Consider the following 19,812-nt stretch of genomic DNA (forward strand, 5'->3'; position numbering starts at 1 on the left):
TCTTCTCTCTAAAAAGAACATGGCAGCATGACTTAGGTTTGCAAAGTTGCATCTGAACAAACCACAAGACTTCTGGAACAATGACCTTTGGACAGACGAGACCAAAGTGGAGATATTTGGCCATAATGCACAGTGCCACGTTTGGCGAAAACCAAACACAGCATATCAGCACAAACACCTCATACCAACTGTCAAGCACTGTGGTGGAGGGGTGATGATTTGGGCTTGTTTTGCAGCCACAGGACCTGGGAACCTTGCAGTCATTGAGTCGACCATGAACTCCTCTGTATATCAAAGTATTCTAGAGTCAAATGTGAGGCCATCTGTCCGACAGCTAAAGCTTGGCCGAAATTGGGTCATGCAACAAGACAATGATCCCAAGCACACCAACAAATCTACAACAGAATGGCTGAAAAAGAAAAGAATCAAGGTGTTGCAATAGCCCAGTCAAAGTCCAGACCTCCACCCGATTGAAATGCTGTGGCTGGACCTTAAGAGAGCTGTGCATAAACAAATGCCCACAAACCTCAATGAACTGAAGCAACGTTGCAAAGAAGAGTGGGACAAAATTCCTCCACAACGATGTGAGAGACTGATAAAGTCATACAGAAAACTATTACTTCACGTTATTGCTGCTAAAGGTGGTTCTACAAGCTATTGAATCATAAGGTATACTTAGTTTTTTACACATGGCTTCTCCATTTTGGCTTTATTTTTGTTAAATAAATCATGACACGGTGTAATATGTCATGTGTTGTTGTTCATCTGAGGTTGTATTAACCTAATTTTAAGACCTGCTAAGGAACAGATGATTGTTATTATGTCCTGATATGTAAAACCATAGAATTCAAAGAGGGTGTACTTTCTTTTACACACCAATGTATTTCAGAGCAAGGTATTGCTTGCTCCCTGCAGTACTGAGAAGATTAATAGTGGTGATAGGGGTCTCACAGGTCTTGCTGCTCTAGACTGTGACTCATAAAAACGAAAAGCATCCCTGCTCACGGGGCAGTGTTTGTCTGTCGGTAATGGGGAAACCTTGAACTGCCCATACTGTTGTACAGACAGTACCTTGTGTGTTACTGTCTGAAACAAGTATTTCCCAGTATGGGGTATGTATTACATTTCAAACTGGAGCACCGTTCCAAAAACCGGTGCAAATTGCATAATTTTTACTTGACATCATTTATCGGCGATGTATAATATCAAGGTGCTTCGTTATACTTGAATCAGGAATCGAGGAGATAGCACAACGTTATAATGAAATATTTAAAACATTGGGCCTATAATTTGTGCGGTTTCTCTCTTGTCATGCGTCCAATAAATACGCCAGGTCTGCGCAGACATTATAACGTCTGCTGATAAATGATCCGCAGGAAATGTAAGAATCTAGATCAACGAGCTTCATTCATATGTCGCTCGTGCAAACTAATACAGATCAACATTTTTGCTCTATTGTTTTGGAGCACATTGCTTCTCCAGATATATAAATTATAATCCCCCCGACACCAGTCTTGAATAACCCCTGCTGCTGTGAGATGGAATGTCAGGTTTCAGCACAATGTGTCTGCTTGTGACTTATTAGTTTGGTCTTATTCTATGTAATTGCTGTACAAGAGCGCTATCAGAGACCTGGGAAATGCTGGGTGAAGATGAAAGGGCCGCTCGGTGAGTAAAGGCTCAGTGAGTAAAGGCTCAGTGAGTAAAGACACTGACTGATAACAATGACACTGACATTGTAGCAGTTAACCTGGTTCAATTCCCGGTGTCAAGCTCCGTGTGACCTTGGGCAAGTCACTTTATCTCCCGGTGCCTCAGGCACCAAAACCATAGATTGTAAGCTCTGCGGGGCAGGGACTGTGTCTGTAATATTCCTACATGCTGCGTACCGTGCGCTGTGCTGTACTTGGGACCAAAACGCTATATGAAATAAAGCTGTTATCTTATACTATATTAGTGAAAGCACTGTATGTTTGCCTGCCTGCCTGGATGTCCGGTGTCCCTAGGGGAAATCTCATTGGTCCCTTGGGTCGCCCGCCCCCGCACACCTCTCATTGGCCTGAGGCGGAGTGACGGGCCAAAGGACACACACACACACACACACACACACACACACACACACCTCTCACCTCTCTCTCTGTACTCTCACCCCCCCCCCCCCCCATCACACTCACCTCCCTCTCCATTCACCTCCCTCCCGCTCAACTCCCTCCCCGGCGCGGGGCCGCTCAACTCCCTCCCCGCCGCGGGGACAGCCAGTGGGCAGGGCAGCCTGCCGCTGCCTCCACTCACCTCCCGCTCCCTCCACCCACCTCCCGCTCCCTCCACTCACCTCCCCTCACCTCCCGCTCACCTCCCTGGCGCGGGGACAGGCATTGGCCAGGGCAGCCTACCGCTGCCACGCGGCACCTAAGATGGCGGCGGAAGGAAGGACCCCTTCCTCCCTCGCGGACTAACTAACATGGCGGCGGCCAGAAGGAGAGGTCAGTGTGAGTGTGTGAGTGTGTGTGTGTGTGTGTGTGTGTGTGTGTGTGTTACACTCTGTCTCAGACACTGTAGAGTGGGGACCGGAGCTACACATGGGGGGTGGGGGTGGGGGTGGGGGTGGGGGGGGTCAGGAGCGGAGAAAGATACAGGGGGAGTGGAGAGGAGGGACCCGTCAATTTAAACCAAACCAACCCCCCTCCTGTCCACTGCCCCCCCTCCTGTCCACTGCCCCCCCCCTCCTGTCCACTGTCACCCCCCCTCCTGGCCACTGTCACCCCCCCCCTCCTGTCCACTGTCACCCCCCTTCCTGTCCACTCTCCCCCCCCCCCCTGTCCACTCTCCCCCCCCCCCCTGTCCACTCTCCCCCCCCCTGTCCACTCTCCCCCCCCCTCCTGTCCACTGTCACCCCCCTCGTCCACTCTCCCCCCCCTCCTGTCCACTCTCCCCCCCCTCCTGTCCACTCTCCCCCCCTGTCCACTCTCCCCCCTCCTGTCCACTCTCCCCCCCTGTCCACTCTCCCCCCCTCCTGTCCACTCTCCCCCCTCCTGTCCACTCTCCCCCCCTCCTGTCCACTCTCCCCCCCTCCCATCCCCTCCAAATAGTCACCTATTGTTCCACCATTTCTAAATAATACTACCTATTACGCATTTACATCCCGGGCAACGCCGGGTCTCTCAGCTAGTTATCTATATATATAAAATCGAATGGTTAGTGCTATCTGCGGTGAATCTGATTGGTCCTCAGCCTCTGGCCAATCAGATTGGTGGGTCTGACGTCACCCAACTGCCACTCCCTTCCCGCTCGGCGCCACACACACACATACACACACACACACACCCCTACCTTTCACGCCCCCCCCTGCCTTTCACACCCTCCCCCCCTGCCTTTCACGCCCCCCCTGCCTTTCACGCCCCCCCCCTGCCTTTCACGCCCCCCCTCCTGCCTTTCACGCCCCCCCTCCTGCCTTTCACGCCCCCCTCCTGCCTTTCACGCCCCCCCTCCTGCCTTTCACGCCCCCCCCTCCTGCCTTTCACGCCCCCCCCCTCCTGCCTTTCACGCCCCCCCCCCTCCTGCCTTTCACGCCCCCCCTCCCTGCCTCCGGGCAACACCGGGTATATCAGTTAGTTATTAATAAGATAGACCTGCATACTGGAGTTACAACTAGGCGTTGGGCAGCTCTAACCAACTACTTAAAACACAATCCCACATCATCACCTTCACCACACCGATAGCATTATGTGTGTGGCGGAATGATGCTGGGGATTTGATGTATGGTGGAAGTTTGTACTTAATGTTGGAGGCCTGCCAGGCAGGTGAAGGAACAAGTCTTTCATGCACTGGGTTGTATATTTGATTCCCAACTTGGCCATCAATATTGTGTGCGAGTGTGACCACGTGAACATAACATTGGTCCATATTTACTATGCAGTGGTATAGCGGCAAGGTGACTTCCAGCGCCTTGTAGCACCGCTTAGTAAATATGGCGCTTAAACTCCCTGTGCTTCAGCTTACCCAGTTCCTGGGTAATAATAGTCACAATTATAAATAACAATCGTATAATGAAATCCGGTGGCTGCGGTGCTGACCCGTTTGGCAGTAATATGTTGCTGGGATTTCACCCAAGTGATGGCTTTCTGAGCGTTTCTGAATCATTGTCATACACTGGAATAGATAGAAATACATTTATGGCAGGGGAGTGGGCAACTGCAGTCCTCAAGGGCCACCAACAGGTCAGGTTTTCAGGATATCCTTGCTTCAGCACTTGTGGCTCAATCAGTGGCTGTCTTCAACTGCACCGCTTGTGCTGAAGCACGGATATCCTGAAAACCTGACCTGGTGGTGACCCACCCCTGATTTAGATCAGTGTTTTTCAACCAGGCTTCCTAGGAAGCATTGGGTTCCCTTAGACGCGCGATTAGAGAGGGTTGGGGTTCCTTACAATGTATCCGATCTCAGACGCGATATTAGAGAGGGTTGGGGTTCCTTACAATGCATCTGATCACAGACGCGCTATTAGAGAGGGTTGGGGTTCCTTACAATGTATCCGATCTCAGGCGCGCTATTAGAGAGGGTTGGGGTTCCTTACAATGCATCTGATCTCAGACGCGCTATTAGAGAGGGTTGGGGTTCCTTACAATGCATCTGATCTCAGACGCGCTATTAGAGAGGGTTGGGGTTCCTTACAATGTATCCGATCTCAGACGCGCTATTAGAGAGGGTTGGGGTTCCTTACAATGCATCTGATCTCAGATGCGCTATTAGAGAGGGTTGGGGTTCCTTACAATGCATCTGATCTCAGACGCGCTATTAGAGAGGGTTGGGTTCCTTACAATGCATCTGATCTCAGACGCGCTATTAGAGAGGGTTGGGGTTCCTTACAATGTATCTGATCTCAGACGCGCTATTAGAGAGGGTTGGGGTTCCTTACAATGTATCTGATCTCAGACGCGCTATTAGAGAGGGTTGGGGTTCCATAGGCTGAGGACCCGCTGCACGCACCCACACGACCGTCTTGCTTGCTGGCGGTGCGTGTAAGTCACTGCACTGCGATCTGCGGTGAACTATTTTCGGCGCGGGGGGACGTGGCCAAAACGGGTCGGAGGCGTGGCCATTGAGCTCGGGGAGAGGGGTGGAGGAGGTTGTGGGTCCGCAGGAGAGGGAGTGGGTGTGGGTCCGGGAGGAGAGGGGGGGGGTGATACAAAGGGGCAGATTGATCGAGCTGTATGGTGCAGTAAAGTCCCCCCGCCCCCCCCCCCCCCCGGGCTGTGCGAAACACACACAACACACCAACATATTATACACATATACACATAAATACACACACTTCCCTCCCTACCTTTAGGAGCTGGGGGAAGCTCTGACAGCTCCAGCCCCCGGTGCTGATAGGCTCACTGCGCACGCCGCCGACCGCAGCGGGTCCTCAGCCTTACAATGCATCTGATCTCAGACGCGCTATTAGAGAGGGTTGGGGTTCCTTACAATGCATCTGATCTCAGACGTGCTATTAGAGAGGGTTGGGGTTCCTTGCAATGTATCTGATCTCAGACGCGCTATTAGAGAGGGTTGGGGTTCCTTACAATGCATCTGATCTCAGACGCGCTATTAGAGAGGGTTGGGGTTCCTTACAATGCATCTGATCTCAGACGCGCTATTAGAGAGGGTTGGGGTTCCTTACAATGCATCTGATCTCAGACGCGCTATTAGAGAGGGTTGGGGTTCCTTACAATGCATCTGATCTCAGACGTGCTATTAGAGACGGTTGGGGTTCCTTACAATGCATCTGATCTCAGAGGCGCTATTAGAGAGGGTTGGGGTTCCTCAGAATTTCACATAGGGTTCCTTAACCAAAGATTTAGGGTACACAATTTTATCTTATATGTAAGAAATGTGTTGTTAATATGAAGCTACAGTACCTTCAGTGCTGATCCAAATAAGTGTGTAATGACTGCTTACTGTCCCTTAGCTGTCTGCCTTCATGTTTCTGTGGCCTACACTATCACACGTTCATCAGCCCCAGCTATGGGAAGCTGTTTATATGTAATTATTGTAACAATGCCCAAGGGCTTATCCATTGAAGCAAAAAAAAAAGACGCTTTGTAGCAGTGTAGGACAAAGATAAAAAAATCAGAGGAGAAATCGATTAGAAATAATCACCTTCCCCGATGGACAGAATCCGAGGGATTTATCAAAGTGATAACTTCTGGGACTTGTGGGGAGCATTTGGGGGGTGTAAAGTGAATCAGAAGCTGCTCTAGAATACACAAGTATGTGGCTTCGATGCCAGCTTTAGATATTTATATTTACTCCGTGTGATCTTTACATGTAAATAGAGAATAATACAATCACCCCTTTCATTATGAGAATAACCCCAGGGGTTCCACCCCAGAGGAGGCTGCATCAAAGTCTTTGAATAATAATTGTGATGTGCTTTGGAACTGAAAGGAGATATATAATACAAACGCTGCTAGGATTTTGTTTAGAATTAAACATGGGGATGAATCTCTTGGGCCAATTTAAGTCACTGTATTTTCCGACATCAAGTTTTAGTTTGTATGCAGAACGACCTTTAACTGCTACACAGGTTCAGTTACAGGGGAAAAGAAGGCAGGGAGGCGTGGGTGAGAGCAGGTGTGTATGTCTGGCTTCAGGCTTAGGGGAGATCCCCAGCAGCAGGAAGGAGTAGATAGAGGATGTGAATAGAGGATTTGATTGGGGGGGTTTTATTGAGGGGTAAAGAAGTTGCTGGGAGAGAGGTGTATAAATAAAGGGGGAGTGGGGAAGTTGGAGAGAACAGAGACGTTCACAAAGGAGTGAGGAAACCGTAAACAGAAAAAGCAATAGGGAGGGTATAGTGAGATGTAGGAGGAGAGACTTCCCAGGTACTGGGGGATAGGAAGAGTACAAAGAATCACAGCATTTAGAAAGTCACGGTTTCACAGTTGCAGGGTTGTTGTGCAGAGTCCAGATCTTCATCTAATCTTCACCTCCAATTTCAACTCCAAAATTAACTCTGCAGACACTTTAAATGTGACACTTAAGATGTTACACAGCCATATGGCTCACAGCCAAGATAAACTGTCTTAAATACTCTGATCACATTCATTTGACTAACAATTAAGGGAGGGGTTTGCCTAATCAGCTCACAGAAACATACCAAATAGTTGTTAATTAGATTTGAAGTTCTCTTTCAATTGATAGAAGAAATCAGCTCACAGAAACATACCTGTTTGAAGAAATGAATCAGAATGTTAGCCCAGATACTCAGCATGCATCCATGATTAAAGATATAGAAAGAAAACATCCACAGATGATAGCTCCAAAATTAACTCTACAGACACTTTAAATTTGACACTTAAGATGTTACACAGCCATAGTAATAATACATTAGAAAGAGGTTACTGGGTGCGTCCAGAGGGACAAGCAGTCACCTATCTTCAGACACTCCAAGCTGTATTTTCAGTACCACCATTTTGAAATGTCACAATCACTTTTGACTAGGGTTGCCAGGTGGTATCTACAAAAATACTGGACACAATGGTGAAAGGTGCAATGCACACGCGATACACACACCCTTCTCCCCTCCATGCTGTATCCTCCTGTCAATGGCCCCACCTACAGACTCCTAACACCTCCTTCTGATTGGCTGCATTATCCAGCAGCAGCCAATCAGGATGGAGGAAGCTTTCCAGCCCCCTAGCGGTAGCCCTGCTCTATCCCTGGTTGGGGAAATCCTGCGGCCCCCCCAACCCTGTCAGGTCACTAGAGAGGTAATACCGGTATACACATACACGCCCAGAGAGGTAATACCGGTATACACATACACGCCCAGAGAGGTAATACCGGTATACACATACACGCCCAGAGAAGTAATATCGGTATAGACATACACGCCCAGAGAGGTAATACCGGTATACACATACACGCCCAGAGAGGTAATACCGGTATACACATACACGCCCAGAGAGGTAATACCGGTATACACATACACGCCCAGAGAGGTAATACCGGTATACACATACACGCCCAGAGAGGTAACACCGGTATACACATACACGCCCAGAGAGGTAATACCGGTATATACACATACACGCCCAGAGGTAATACCAGTATACACATACACGTCCAGAGAGGTAATACCGGTATACACATACACGCCCAGAGAGGTAATACCGGTATACACATACACGTCCAGAGAGGTAATACCGGCATACACATACACGCCCAGAGAGGTAATACCGGTATACACATACACGCCCAGAGAGGTAATACCGGTATACACATACACGCCCAGAGCGGTAATACCGGTACATACATCCACGCCCAGAGAGGTAATACCGGTATACACACACACGCCCAGAGAGGTAATACCGGTATACACATACACGCCCAGAGAGGTAATACCGGTACATACATCCACGCCCAGAGAGGTAATACCGGTATACACATACACGCCCAGAGAGGTAATACCGGTATACACATACACGCACAGAGAGGTAATACCGGTATACACACACACGCCCAGAGAGGTAATACCGGTATACACATACACGCCCAGAGAGGTAATACCGGTATACACACACACGCCCAGAGAGGTAATACCGGTATACACATACACGCCCAGAGAGGTAATACCGGTATACACATACACGCCCAGAGAGGTAATACCGGTATACACACACACGCCCAGAGAGGTAATACCGGTATACACACACACGCCCAGAGAGGTAATACCGGTATACACACACACGCCCAGAGAGGTAATACCGGTATACACATACACGCCCAGAGAGGTAATACCGGTATACACACACGCCCAGAGAGGTAATACCGGTATAAAGATACACGCCCAGAGAGGTAATACCGGTATACACACACACGCCCAGAGAGGTAATACCGGTATACACATACACGCCCAGAGAGGTAATACCGGTATACACACACACGCCCAGAGAGGTAATACCGGTATACACATACACGCCCAGTAATACCTCTCACTTTTTACTGGACAGAGGGTCCAAATACAGGACAGTTCGGTTCAATACTGGACACCTGGTAACCCTATGTTTGGACTCTTAGGCTGCGTTTATAGTTAGGGCTACAGCGACGCAACCGCGTGGCGTCTGCCGTTGTAATAGCGATTCCTGTTAATAGTGCAGGAGACAAGAGAGGGCGACCGGGGGGGCGTGGCGGAGGTGTGGCTGTGAGCAGTTCACCTTCATTGGCTGAACCGCTCATGCGCCGCTGACGTCATGCGCCGATCGCTAAAGAAGTCAAAATCCTTTTGACTTCCAGCGATCGCAACCGTGTGACGCCAGCCGTCGCGCCCACTATGGGCACCCGCGACGGACTGCATGTGCTTGCTACGGCGCTGCGCAACGTTGCAGTCGCTGTAACCCTAGCTATAAACGCAGCCTTAGGGGGAGAAGGGGTTATGTATAGTGGGTATTCTTCACTTGACACCTAGAACCCTGATGAAGGACTTAATGGCCAAAACGTTGTTTTTTCTTTATGTAAAATGAACACTACAGTATTTTGTATTGAAAATACATCTCGGTGTGCCTGGAGATTTCTCCAGTGTATACATGTTGGAGTAGCCGTGTGTAACTGATTCAAACACAATGCTGCACTTCCTCACTTTTGGGGTTCTGCTGTTCTTTTGTATATGTTTCTTTACATGCTCATCTACACCAAGGGTGGGCAACTCCAGTCCTTAAGGGCCACCAACAGGTCAGGTTGTCAGGATATCCCTGTTTCAGCACAGGTGGCTCAAATGGGTTGGTCAGTCATTGACTGGCCAACTCCAGTCGTCAAGGGCCACCAACAGATCAGGTTTTCAGGATTGCCCCGCTTCAGCACAGGTGGCTCAATCAGTGGCTCAGTCTTCGCCTGAGCCACCGATTGAGCCACTTGTGCTGAAGCAGGGCTATCCTGAAAACCTGATGGTGGCCTTTGAGGACTGGAGTTGGCCAGTCAAAGACTGACCAACCCATTTGAGCCACCTGTGCTGAAGCAGGGATATCCTGACAACCTGACCTGTTGGTGGCCCTTAGAGACTGGAGTTGCCCACCCTTGATGCATACACTAAGATACTTTGTATCTAGATGTACACTGTGCACATTTCCCGAGGTAAAAGAAAAGACACAACATGCAATACACAACACAGGCCAATATATCTATGTGTGTAGTATACAGAGCGTGTACTGAGGCATCTGGCAGCATTTGTAATAACTCAAGGTTGCATCCACTTAGTTGAGCTGTGTAAGATGATAAGGTATCTGTATTTCTCCGGTGACTCACACGAGAGAAGGGAATATCACAATAGACGATGTGGATGTGGACATGCCACGTGCTGCGTGGGGTAAGCAGCGTCCTTTGAGATAGGTTGCCGCCCGAGTTGTATGTGAGCGGTGCCAGTGTGCTCTGCAAGGTTTGGACTTTATAGGGTGGAAGGCTTGTATGCCGAGAACCCTTGCGGGTTACACTTCCCCCGTGGAATGAAACAAGCTGAACAGCTGGAAGATTCAGTGCCCTGCCAGAGACGTGACATCGTGTTAAGGCGCACGCCCTTTAATATACAGGGTTGTGTATTTGATTCAGTGCTAGTGTAGTGTTGTGTTATACGTCGGAGTTCGTGCATCGTATTCTCCTGGCCGTATATTTCTATGACCTTTCACGGAGATGAAGAAGCTGTAATCTGCAGACTGCTGTGATTGCTAAAATACTGATTGTGTGTGGTGTTCCCTTCCTGGTTCCTTCTAACCATGAGATGGGCCAACTCCAGTCCCCGTGGGCCGCCAACAGGTCAGGTTTTCAGGATATCTCTGCTTCAGCACAGGTGGCTTAATCACTTGGTCAGTCGTTGACTGGCCAATTCCAGTCCTCAAGGGCCACCAACAGATCAGGGTTTACAGATATCCCTGCGTCAGCAAAGGTGGCTCAATCAGTCGAAGACTGGGCCACCTGTGCTGAAGCACTGAAAACCTTAAAACCTGACCTGTTGGTGGCCCTTGAGGACTGGAGTTGCGCACCCCTGCTCTAACCCATTGGTCTGAGGGGGGTTTACAAGCCATTAGATGTTGGGACTGGGGGTCTTTGGTCTCAAGCTTTAGAGACGCCCTACCTTTCTTGGATTGCTCCCCAAATATAAGATCCTTCCAATGGTTAAAAGTGGGCAGTATGTGCTATTTTATCTTACAATTTGACACCTTCAATGGGAAGGAATTTTAGTGGCACTGTGTGAATGCAACGCGTTAGATTTACTTAGAAAATCCAGGATTTCCCTGTTTATACATAAGGGGTTTATGGCTTCACTCCCTAGCAGTCAAAGGGTTAATGGAATGTGAAGCTGATGGTGCAAAGTCCTAAAGAAGCACTGTCTAATCACAATTAATTATTGCCACCCCCTGCTAAGCACTGCAGCTCCTAATAGCAGAATTGGCAGGACATCACGATGATGGGTACTCCGCACAGGGAGAAAAGTGATATTTCTTCCAAAGGCGGCTGAATACTTTCCCGTCCAGCAAGGGCATTGCAACTAATGACAGTATCGTGTCTCTCATTCTCCCTTCTTCTTAACTGCCTTTGAAACTGAGCTCACTGAATTGTAGTACGATGCTCAGCCTCCGCTCAGCCTCCGCTCAGCCTCCGCTCAGCCTCCGCTCAGCCTCCGAGGCAATCCAAGTAACACTTTAAAAAAAACAAACAAAAAAAATGTTGTTTTAATACATGCCGCCTTTGATTACCTGTATTGAAAAGTAATTACCTAAGCTGCGAATCGATTTGTTCTCCTGTGATCGATCGGCAAAGATCCCGCTTCCCAGGGTTCACTAAATGGCTGCCGTTCAGTTTCAATCAATCCTTCAGTCAGTGTAACTCAGCAGCTACAATGTATTCTTATAAGGTAACTTTCTATTGTTACAGTTTGCACCTCAAACTGCTGGGAATGTTGGTAACAAATTATCCCAAACAGGAAAGTGTTACAAAGATTTTGCACCTCTGGGGAGGTGGCTAAACCCTGCTGTAGAAAATCAAAGGATGATCAGAGTATTAAAACTAATGGAAAATGGCATTAAGAGATGAATAATAAATCACAGAAATGCAGTAAATAAGTCTACGGCAGGGAGGGCTGTGCAAAGTTTCTGTGCTGTCTGCCAGCCCCAGCGCTCGCGCCCCCCCCCCTTCCTGTGACCTGGCGCCAAATGACGCCGCAGGTCATGTGACGTCACGTGACCCCCCAGCGTCATTTGATGCCGCGTTACCATGGCGACGCGTCCAGAAGCCTACTGAATCCCGGTAACTTGAGGTTGCAGAGGCCTCGTGCGGTCCCCTGGCATTAAACGCCCCGGGGAAGAGCGCGGGACCTCTGGAACCGCCGCGCCCAACCCAAAAAATCCAAAAAAAATTTTTTTGTCTTTTCAAAACGCGGTCCCGCCATCGCGCTCCATCGTGCGCGCACACTAGGGGCGGACGCATAGGGATTAGCCACTTGTGTTTGTCGCGCGTGCGCCAGCGCCTTCGCACTCAGCATGATCTCAGCCTAATACTGCAGAGCTGGTTTATTAAACACAAACACATGTTTATATATTGCTGGGATTGCCTCATTAAGGAGCTAGACAAAATTTATAGCAGCAATAACCTCTGCTCACTGGATGTGTCTGAATTCCCTCATTTATTGCAATCGTCTGCTGCATCAAAGATGTTAAGTGCCATGTGTAAGATTTGCTTCCCTGCTCCTGCCCGGCGGCCACGGGTTCGGATATTTTTGGCCCGTGGGCAAATTGTTTTCATGGCAGGAAATGATCTGTTTCTTGTGATTGTAGATTACAGTAAGTACTGTACGCTACGAGGAATGGAAACAGACCAGCTCGCTTTGCTCCGTAACTTGACAGGCCAGCGGCAGCAGCTGTCCTGCTCATGTCTGCCGCTCTGACACTTACTAATCATGGAGAAAAGCAGATAAGACACTAAGAAACTCAGATGTCCATGTATCACCGTAGAGAAACGTGTGTTTAGATGCACTTCTCTGAGCTGCGACGTGTGTAAGAACAGTTGTGATGCAGAATGTTAGATTTACGCCACTTCAGATGGGGAGGATGTTTTTGGGCAAATAGAATGGAAAAAGAATGGGGCAGGGACGCAGAATGTGATACATCTCATTATAATATGTGCACCATGTAACTCCCCCCAACTCCTCCTACTGACTCTCCCCAAGGTGCAAGCTGGGGCAGAGACGCAGAATGTGATACATCTCATAATCTGTGCACCATGTAACTCCCCCCCAACTCCTCCTACTGACTCCCCCCAAGGTGCAAGCTGGGGCAGAGACGCAGAATGTGATACATCTCATTATAATCTGTGCACCATGTAACTCCCCCCCAACTCTTCCTACTGACTCTCCCCAAGGTGCAAGCTGGGGCAGAGACGCAGAATGTGATACATCTCATTATAATCTGTGCACCATGTAACTCCCCCCAACTCCTCCTACTGACTCTCCCCAAGGTGCAAGCTGGGGCAGAGACGCAGAATGTGATACATCTCATAATCTGTGCACCATGTAACTCCCCCCCAACTCCTCCTACTGACTCCCCCCAAGGTGCAAGCTGGGGCAGAGACGCAGAATGTGATACATCTCATTATAATCTGTGCACCATGTAACTCCCCCCAACTCCTCCTACTGACTCCCCCCAAGGTGCAAGCTGGGACAGAGACGCAGAATGTGATACATCTCATTATAATCTGTGCACCATGTAACTCCCCCCAACTCCTCCTACTGACTCCCCCCAAGGTGCAAGCTGGGACAGAGACGCAGAATGTGATACATCTCATTATAATCTGTGCACCATGTAACTCCCCCCCAACTCTTCCTACTGACTCCCCCCAAGGTGCAAGCTGGGGCAGAGACGCAGAATGTGATACATCTCATTATAATCTGTGCACCATGTAACTCCCCCCAACTCCTCCTACTGACTCCCCCCAAGGTGCAAGCTGGGACAGAGACGCAGAATGTGATACATCTCATTATAATCTGTGCACCATGTAACTCCCCCAACTCCTCCTACTGACTCTCCCCAAGGTGCAAGCTGGGACAGAGACACAGACTGTGATACATCTCATTATAATCTGTGCACCATGTAACTCCCCCCAACTCCTCCTACTGACTCCCCCCAAGGTGCAAGCTGGGACAGAGACGCAGACTGTGATACATCTCATTATAATCTGTGCACCATGTAACTCCCCCCAACTCCTCCTACTGACTCTCTCCAAGGTGCAAGCTGGGACAGAGATGCAGAATGTGATACATCTCATTATAATCTGTGCACCATGTAACTCCCCCCAACTCCTCCTACTGACTCTCCCCAGGTGCAAGCTGGGGCAGAGACGCAGAATGTGATACATCTCATTATAATCTGTGCACCATGTAACTCCCCCCCAACTCCCCCTACTGACTCTCCCCAAGGTGCAAGCTGGGGCAGAGACGCAGAATGTGATACATCTCATTATAATCTGTGCACCATGTAATCCCCCCCAACTCCTCCTGACTCCCCCCAAGGTGCAAAATAGGAGCAATCATAGGTGCAGGGGGGAAATGCACCGGTTCTGTTTCAAAATTGCTTTAAGTACATCGACCCCTTAGGCCGCGGCCACAGTAAGAGCTGCGGCTCAATCTACGTCGCTCGCGCCGAAAACAAAAGGCAGGAAGGCGATGCGCATGGCCATAGAGCGCGCGAGCACGGGGAGCGACGAGGCGGCCAATGCGCGTCGAGACAAAATGTTTTGATTTTGCCGTGCGAAGGCCGAGTCACATGCGCGGTCCAGCCAATGAGGGCGGACCGCTCACGTGACATCACGGCCACGCCTCCCCATCGCGCAACCCGGCATGCCACGGAACGCTTCTAGAACAGTCGCGCGGGACGTCATGCGCTCCGTCTCCCGAGGCCTTAGTTAGTAACCAGCAGCTGTGTAGCGGGCGCAGCCGCCTAAAAACTGCCCTCTGCTCGGACACTTCCAGCTGCTGCATGAAATGTCCCGAATCGTCGCTTGGAAACGGCCCGGTCTCATTTTTTTATTTTTTTTTAGCCATTTCACTCCCGTAGGCGCCTTCAACGCACGGCATTGCTAGCCTCTCTGGTAGTGAATGGGTTAATATTGTCGCTGCGAAGCCGGCGATGAAGTGCGTAATATAAACATTTACTAAAAAAAAAGTGAACCCAATCCCTCTTAATCAATGAATTCGGGTTCCAATGCCTCGATATCAGGGGCGGCCAACTCCGGTCCTCAAGGGCCACCAACAGGTCAGGTTTTCTGGATATCCCTGCTTCAGCACAGGTGGTGTAGTCGAAGGCAGAGCCACGGATTGAGCCACCTGAGCCGACGCAGGGATATCCCGAAAACCTGACCTGTTAGTGGCCCTTGAGGACAGGATCACCCCACCTCCTATATAAGGTTGCTTCTTTCAGCACAACCTTCCCCTTCCCAACACCTGGACACCCGCAGTGTAGGAAGTATTCACCTGCGGGAAATACAAATGGCCGCTAGCGTCATTGCGGGTCAGCACATAAATACCATGCTGTCCTCCGTATCCAGTGATCTGCGCTTATTGTAGTTCTAAACTGGGACGGGCATTAGAGGGGAACGCTTACACTAAAAGAATACGTCAGCCCTGGGGTGGGCAACTCCAATCCTCAAGACCCCACCCCAACAGGTCAGGTTTTCAGGATATACCTGCTTCAGCACAGGTGGCTCAATCAGTGGCTCAGATGAAGAACCTGCTTCAGCACAGGTGGCTCAATCAGTGGCTCAGATATAGAACCTGCATCAGCACAGGTGGCTCAATCAGTGGCTCAGATGAAGAACCTGCTTCAGCACAGGTGGCTCAATCAGTGGCTCAGTCTTCGACTGAGCCACTGATTGAGCCACCTGTGCTAAAACATAGAGATCCTGAAAACCTGACCTGTTGGTGGCCCTTGAGGACTGGAGTCCCCCACCCCTGCGCTAGCCATAGCTCTTTTCTAACTGGCTCCCTTTTGCCTTGCAGGATTCTATGTTTTCCTTGGCCCTGAAATGCCTTATAAGTTTATCGTCCATCATCCTCCTGGGACTGATCATCGCGTACCACGGGCGAGAGGTGCAGGTAAGGCCAGACCTGATTGGGGGCTCCACCTGGCAGGTGGCTGCGTGTGAACCAGTAATGGCTCTTGCTGTAGAGGGCAGAAGGGCTGAAAGGTGTTACATATAAATACAATATATTATTATTACTTTTGTGTCTGTGAGCGGGGATTGCTGTGACAAACTAATCTTGTACGTTACCATGGTGAGCATGAAGGCCAAGCGGCTGCTCACTTCAGCCCTGCACGGAGCAGAGGGAATCTGTGATACAGTGATACAGGGGGAGGCGCAAATGTGGAATTACAGGGCACACGGAGGTGCGTGAGAGTGGGGATGTTATAGAGGCTAAAGGGACATCGAGAAACATAGCTTTGCTTCTGCACCTCTCTTTCTCTGTAGCCAATGCCTCACTACCTCTCTGCCTCTGCCCCCTCTCTGCCTCTGTGCCCTGCCCCCTCTCTGCCTCTGTGCCCTGCCTCTCCCCCCTCTCTGTCTCTGTGCCCTGCCTCTGCCCCTCTGCCCCCTCTCTGCCTTTGTGACCTGCCTCTGCCCCCTCTCTGCCCTCTCTCTGCCTCTGCGCCCTCTGCTTCCTCTCTGCCTCTGCCCCCTCTGCCCTGCTTCTGCCCCCTCTGCCTCAGTGCCCTGCCTCTGCTCCCTCTCTGCCCCCACCCCCTCTCTGCTTCTGTGCCCTGCCTCTGCCCCCTCTCTGCCTCTGCTCCTTCTGTGCTTCTGCCCCCTCTGTGCCTTTGGGTCATGTAACTCCAATACTAATTCACCTCGTATACACAGCTTGCTCACTACACCTCAAACCCAGGCTGCAGCCCCTCTGCTATTCTAGTACTGATGCCCCCACACACAGCTATGCCTCAGTGTCACCCTGCAGCACTTCTGTTCCAGTACTTAACCCCACACACTCAGCTCTGTCGCTGCATCTCAGCCTGCGCTCCAGCACCCGCAGGGCTTCCAGAACTCACCCCTCACACACAGCGCTCTCATCGTGCCCCAACTCAGCCCTAGGGACACCTTCCTACCCCCGTACTTAACTTCACACGCAGCTCAATCACTGCACCTCGATCCCGCCCGCGAAGGCCCCTGCTATCTGTGTAAGCGCACGGCCTGGATTCCACCGCAGAGGTGGCTGCCTTGGTAGTAAGCCTGTAATAAAAGGCAGCTTTGCACAGATATTATTACCCTGCTATGTACAGTAGCCAGATGCCTGGCGCTCAGACCCCCTGGCCTGACTTTGATGGGGACTCCATGCCCTGGGTATGCCTGTGTTCCCCTCTCTGGGCAGGTGTTGAGACAGACGTGTCTGCATGTGACACACAAGCTTGGCTCCAGTGTAACAGTTAAAGGGCTATGAAAGATCCTGCACAGCTGTGCCCTGTTATATATATAGCAGTACACTGTTTGTCATGTCTGTCTGTGTCACCATGCTGCTCAACTGAACTTCTGCCTGCTGTCTCACCGTCCCTGGGTGTACTTGCCTCCTTACAGCACCTCAACCTTGCCCTGCAGCTTCCTCTGCTATTTCACATTACTGCTTCAGCTTAGCGCTGCAAACCCCCCTGCTACTGCAGTGTTCACCTACAGGTGGAGCAAGCAAACTGAGGGTCCCACCCGGTCCACTCTCCTGCCCTCAACCCAGGGGTGGGCAACTCCAGTCCTCAAGGGCCCCCAACAGGTCAGGTTTTCAGGATATCCCCGCTTCAGCACAGGTGGTGCAGTCTTTGACTGAGCCACTGATTGAGCCACCTGTGCTGAAGCAGGGAGCTAATGTTTGAGCCACCTGTGCAGAAGCAGGGATATTCTGAAAACCTGACCTGTTGGTGGTCCTTGAAGACTGGAGTTGCCCACCCCTTGTGCAAGAGGTGCTCTGTCTTGCCCTGAAACCCTTGTTGCAGGAACATACCACATATTGCTTGGAATGTCCCAAAAACATATGAGATAAACAACCCTTAAACAAGTGATATAACATTAATAATAATAATAAAATAATAATAACTTAGCATTAAATATAGCAGCGTTATTAACCCCCGCCCTGCCGCTCAGCATACTGCTATTGCCCCGCATTCCGCTGTTAACGAGGTCGTTCGGATTAAGTAACAATTTCAGCCAACAACGTTGGAGGAAAAAAACATCCTTTCTGAAAATGCAAAGCAGCACGCTGGGCAGCATCCGAGAGTACATCAAGATCGTAGCTAGAACTGGCACGCCTCAATCAATAAATACGGGGTCACTAAATGATGCCCCTCCGGGGACGGGACGGGACGAGAAGGTGCAAGTTGTTTCGTAATGACATTGTGTCCAATATGGCGACACTGCTAACAGAGAATATTCATCACAAGTGTCAGATGCATTCAATGCAATGATTGCCATAAAGTAATCAACTTAATAATACACTTTATTGCGATGCTTCCTGTCCTGCTCACGTACGATACATATGATGTTGTACTTCATAAAAGTTGTAAAGATGAATTTGCGCAATCTTTTGCCTGGCATTCAGTGGCGCTGTTTTCATCCCCTGGGTCACGCCGGTTTCAGAGATAGTTGCAGTCGGATCTCGGGATAATAGGAAGCTGGGACATCGCTTGTGGCTTTCTATTGAACATAATAATAGATATTGGGGCCGGTGTATCCCAGTTTTTCTTTTTTGTGTCTGTTCTTCCTATTGAACACCCATTTAAAGCTGCAGACCGAGCAATATCCTCCTACATGAGTGGTTTTTTAATTTTTTTTAAAATAAGGCTGCGCTTATAGTGCCTGCGATGGCGTAGTTGCGGCAAAACAAATGTATTGCCGCAGTCGCGTGCGCTTATAGTAAGCGCGACGCGACGGGAGCGACGCGAATTCTTGAAGCTGGTCAAACCGAATCGCTCACGTGACATCACGGGCACGCCCTTTGGCCCCCCGTCTTCAGCCAATGAGGGCGATCCGCTTACGTGACGTCACGGCCACGCCACATACATGGAATTGGAGCTGCTCTTGGTCACGTCTCCTTCTCTAGACCCCACAGGCCACGGATCGCCTGTGCTGCATGCGCGCGTGATGTCACGCGTTCGTTTGCGTGCTTTTACAGCTGCCGTTAAAAAGAAAAAAAATTCCCTTTAATATGTGCATTAATACAATCCACACAATGATCAGTAATTAGCTACGTTGCCGATCGATCTGTTCTCCTGTGACCGATTGCCAAAAATTCGGCTCGGGGGTTCACTAAATGTCTGTCAGTGCAGCAGAAGAAGACCAAAGATGCAAAGTTCTGTGGGGAAGATCCTGTTACCAGGCAGTCACTAGATACAATTGGTGCACTGCTAGAGAGAGGGCAGGGCTCAAAAAGGGGTGTGCCAGAGTCTGTTCAGAAGAAGAAGAGGGTGTGACTTGTAAATGGTTGCTATAGAAACAAAAAATGCTACAAGTGTTTTCTCATAGTACAGAATTGATTTAGGCAGCGCTTATAGTATGCGCAAGGCGACGCGACGAATGACGTCACCCGTTGCCGTTGCCGCAAGAAAAGTTGTATTTCGCTTTGCAGTGACGTCACATGAGTGGTTCACACTCATTGGCTGAAGGCGGGGGTCGTGCCCGTGACATCAAGTGAGCAGTTCGCCCTCATTGGCTGAAGGCGGGGGGCATGCCCGTGACATCACGTGAGCGGTTCGCTCTCATTGGCTGAAGGGGGGGGGGGGGGCATGCCCATGACGTCACGTGAGCGGTTCGCAC

At 50.0% G+C, this 19,812-nt stretch overlaps 1 protein-coding gene and 1 long non-coding RNA gene across 2 annotated transcripts in view; one reads left to right on the forward strand and one right to left on the reverse strand.

Annotated features, from left to right (window-relative positions):
* LOC142499090 (uncharacterized) overlaps nt 1-19,812 on the reverse strand; it is a 61,000-nt gene that overhangs the window by 10,591 nt on the left and 30,597 nt on the right. The window contains exons 2-3 of the long non-coding RNA XR_012802616.1: nt 11,585-11,673; nt 7,142-7,210 (exon numbers count right to left, since the gene is read on the reverse strand). This is a non-coding gene — a long non-coding RNA (uncharacterized LOC142499090). The remainder of the gene's footprint in view (nt 1-7,141; nt 7,211-11,584; nt 11,674-19,812) is intronic.
* Nucleotides 1-19,812, forward strand: part of KCNN3 (potassium calcium-activated channel subfamily N member 3) — a 62,819-nt gene that overhangs the window by 8,111 nt on the left and 34,896 nt on the right. The window contains exon 2 of the mRNA XM_075607925.1: nt 16,022-16,117. Coding sequence (XP_075464040.1) covers nt 16,022-16,117 — 96 coding nt within the window. The remainder of the gene's footprint in view (nt 1-16,021; nt 16,118-19,812) is intronic.

Source organism: Ascaphus truei, chromosome 7 (genome assembly GCF_040206685.1).
Source record: "Ascaphus truei isolate aAscTru1 chromosome 7, aAscTru1.hap1, whole genome shotgun sequence".
Lineage (NCBI taxonomy): Eukaryota > Metazoa > Chordata > Amphibia > Anura > Ascaphidae > Ascaphus > Ascaphus truei.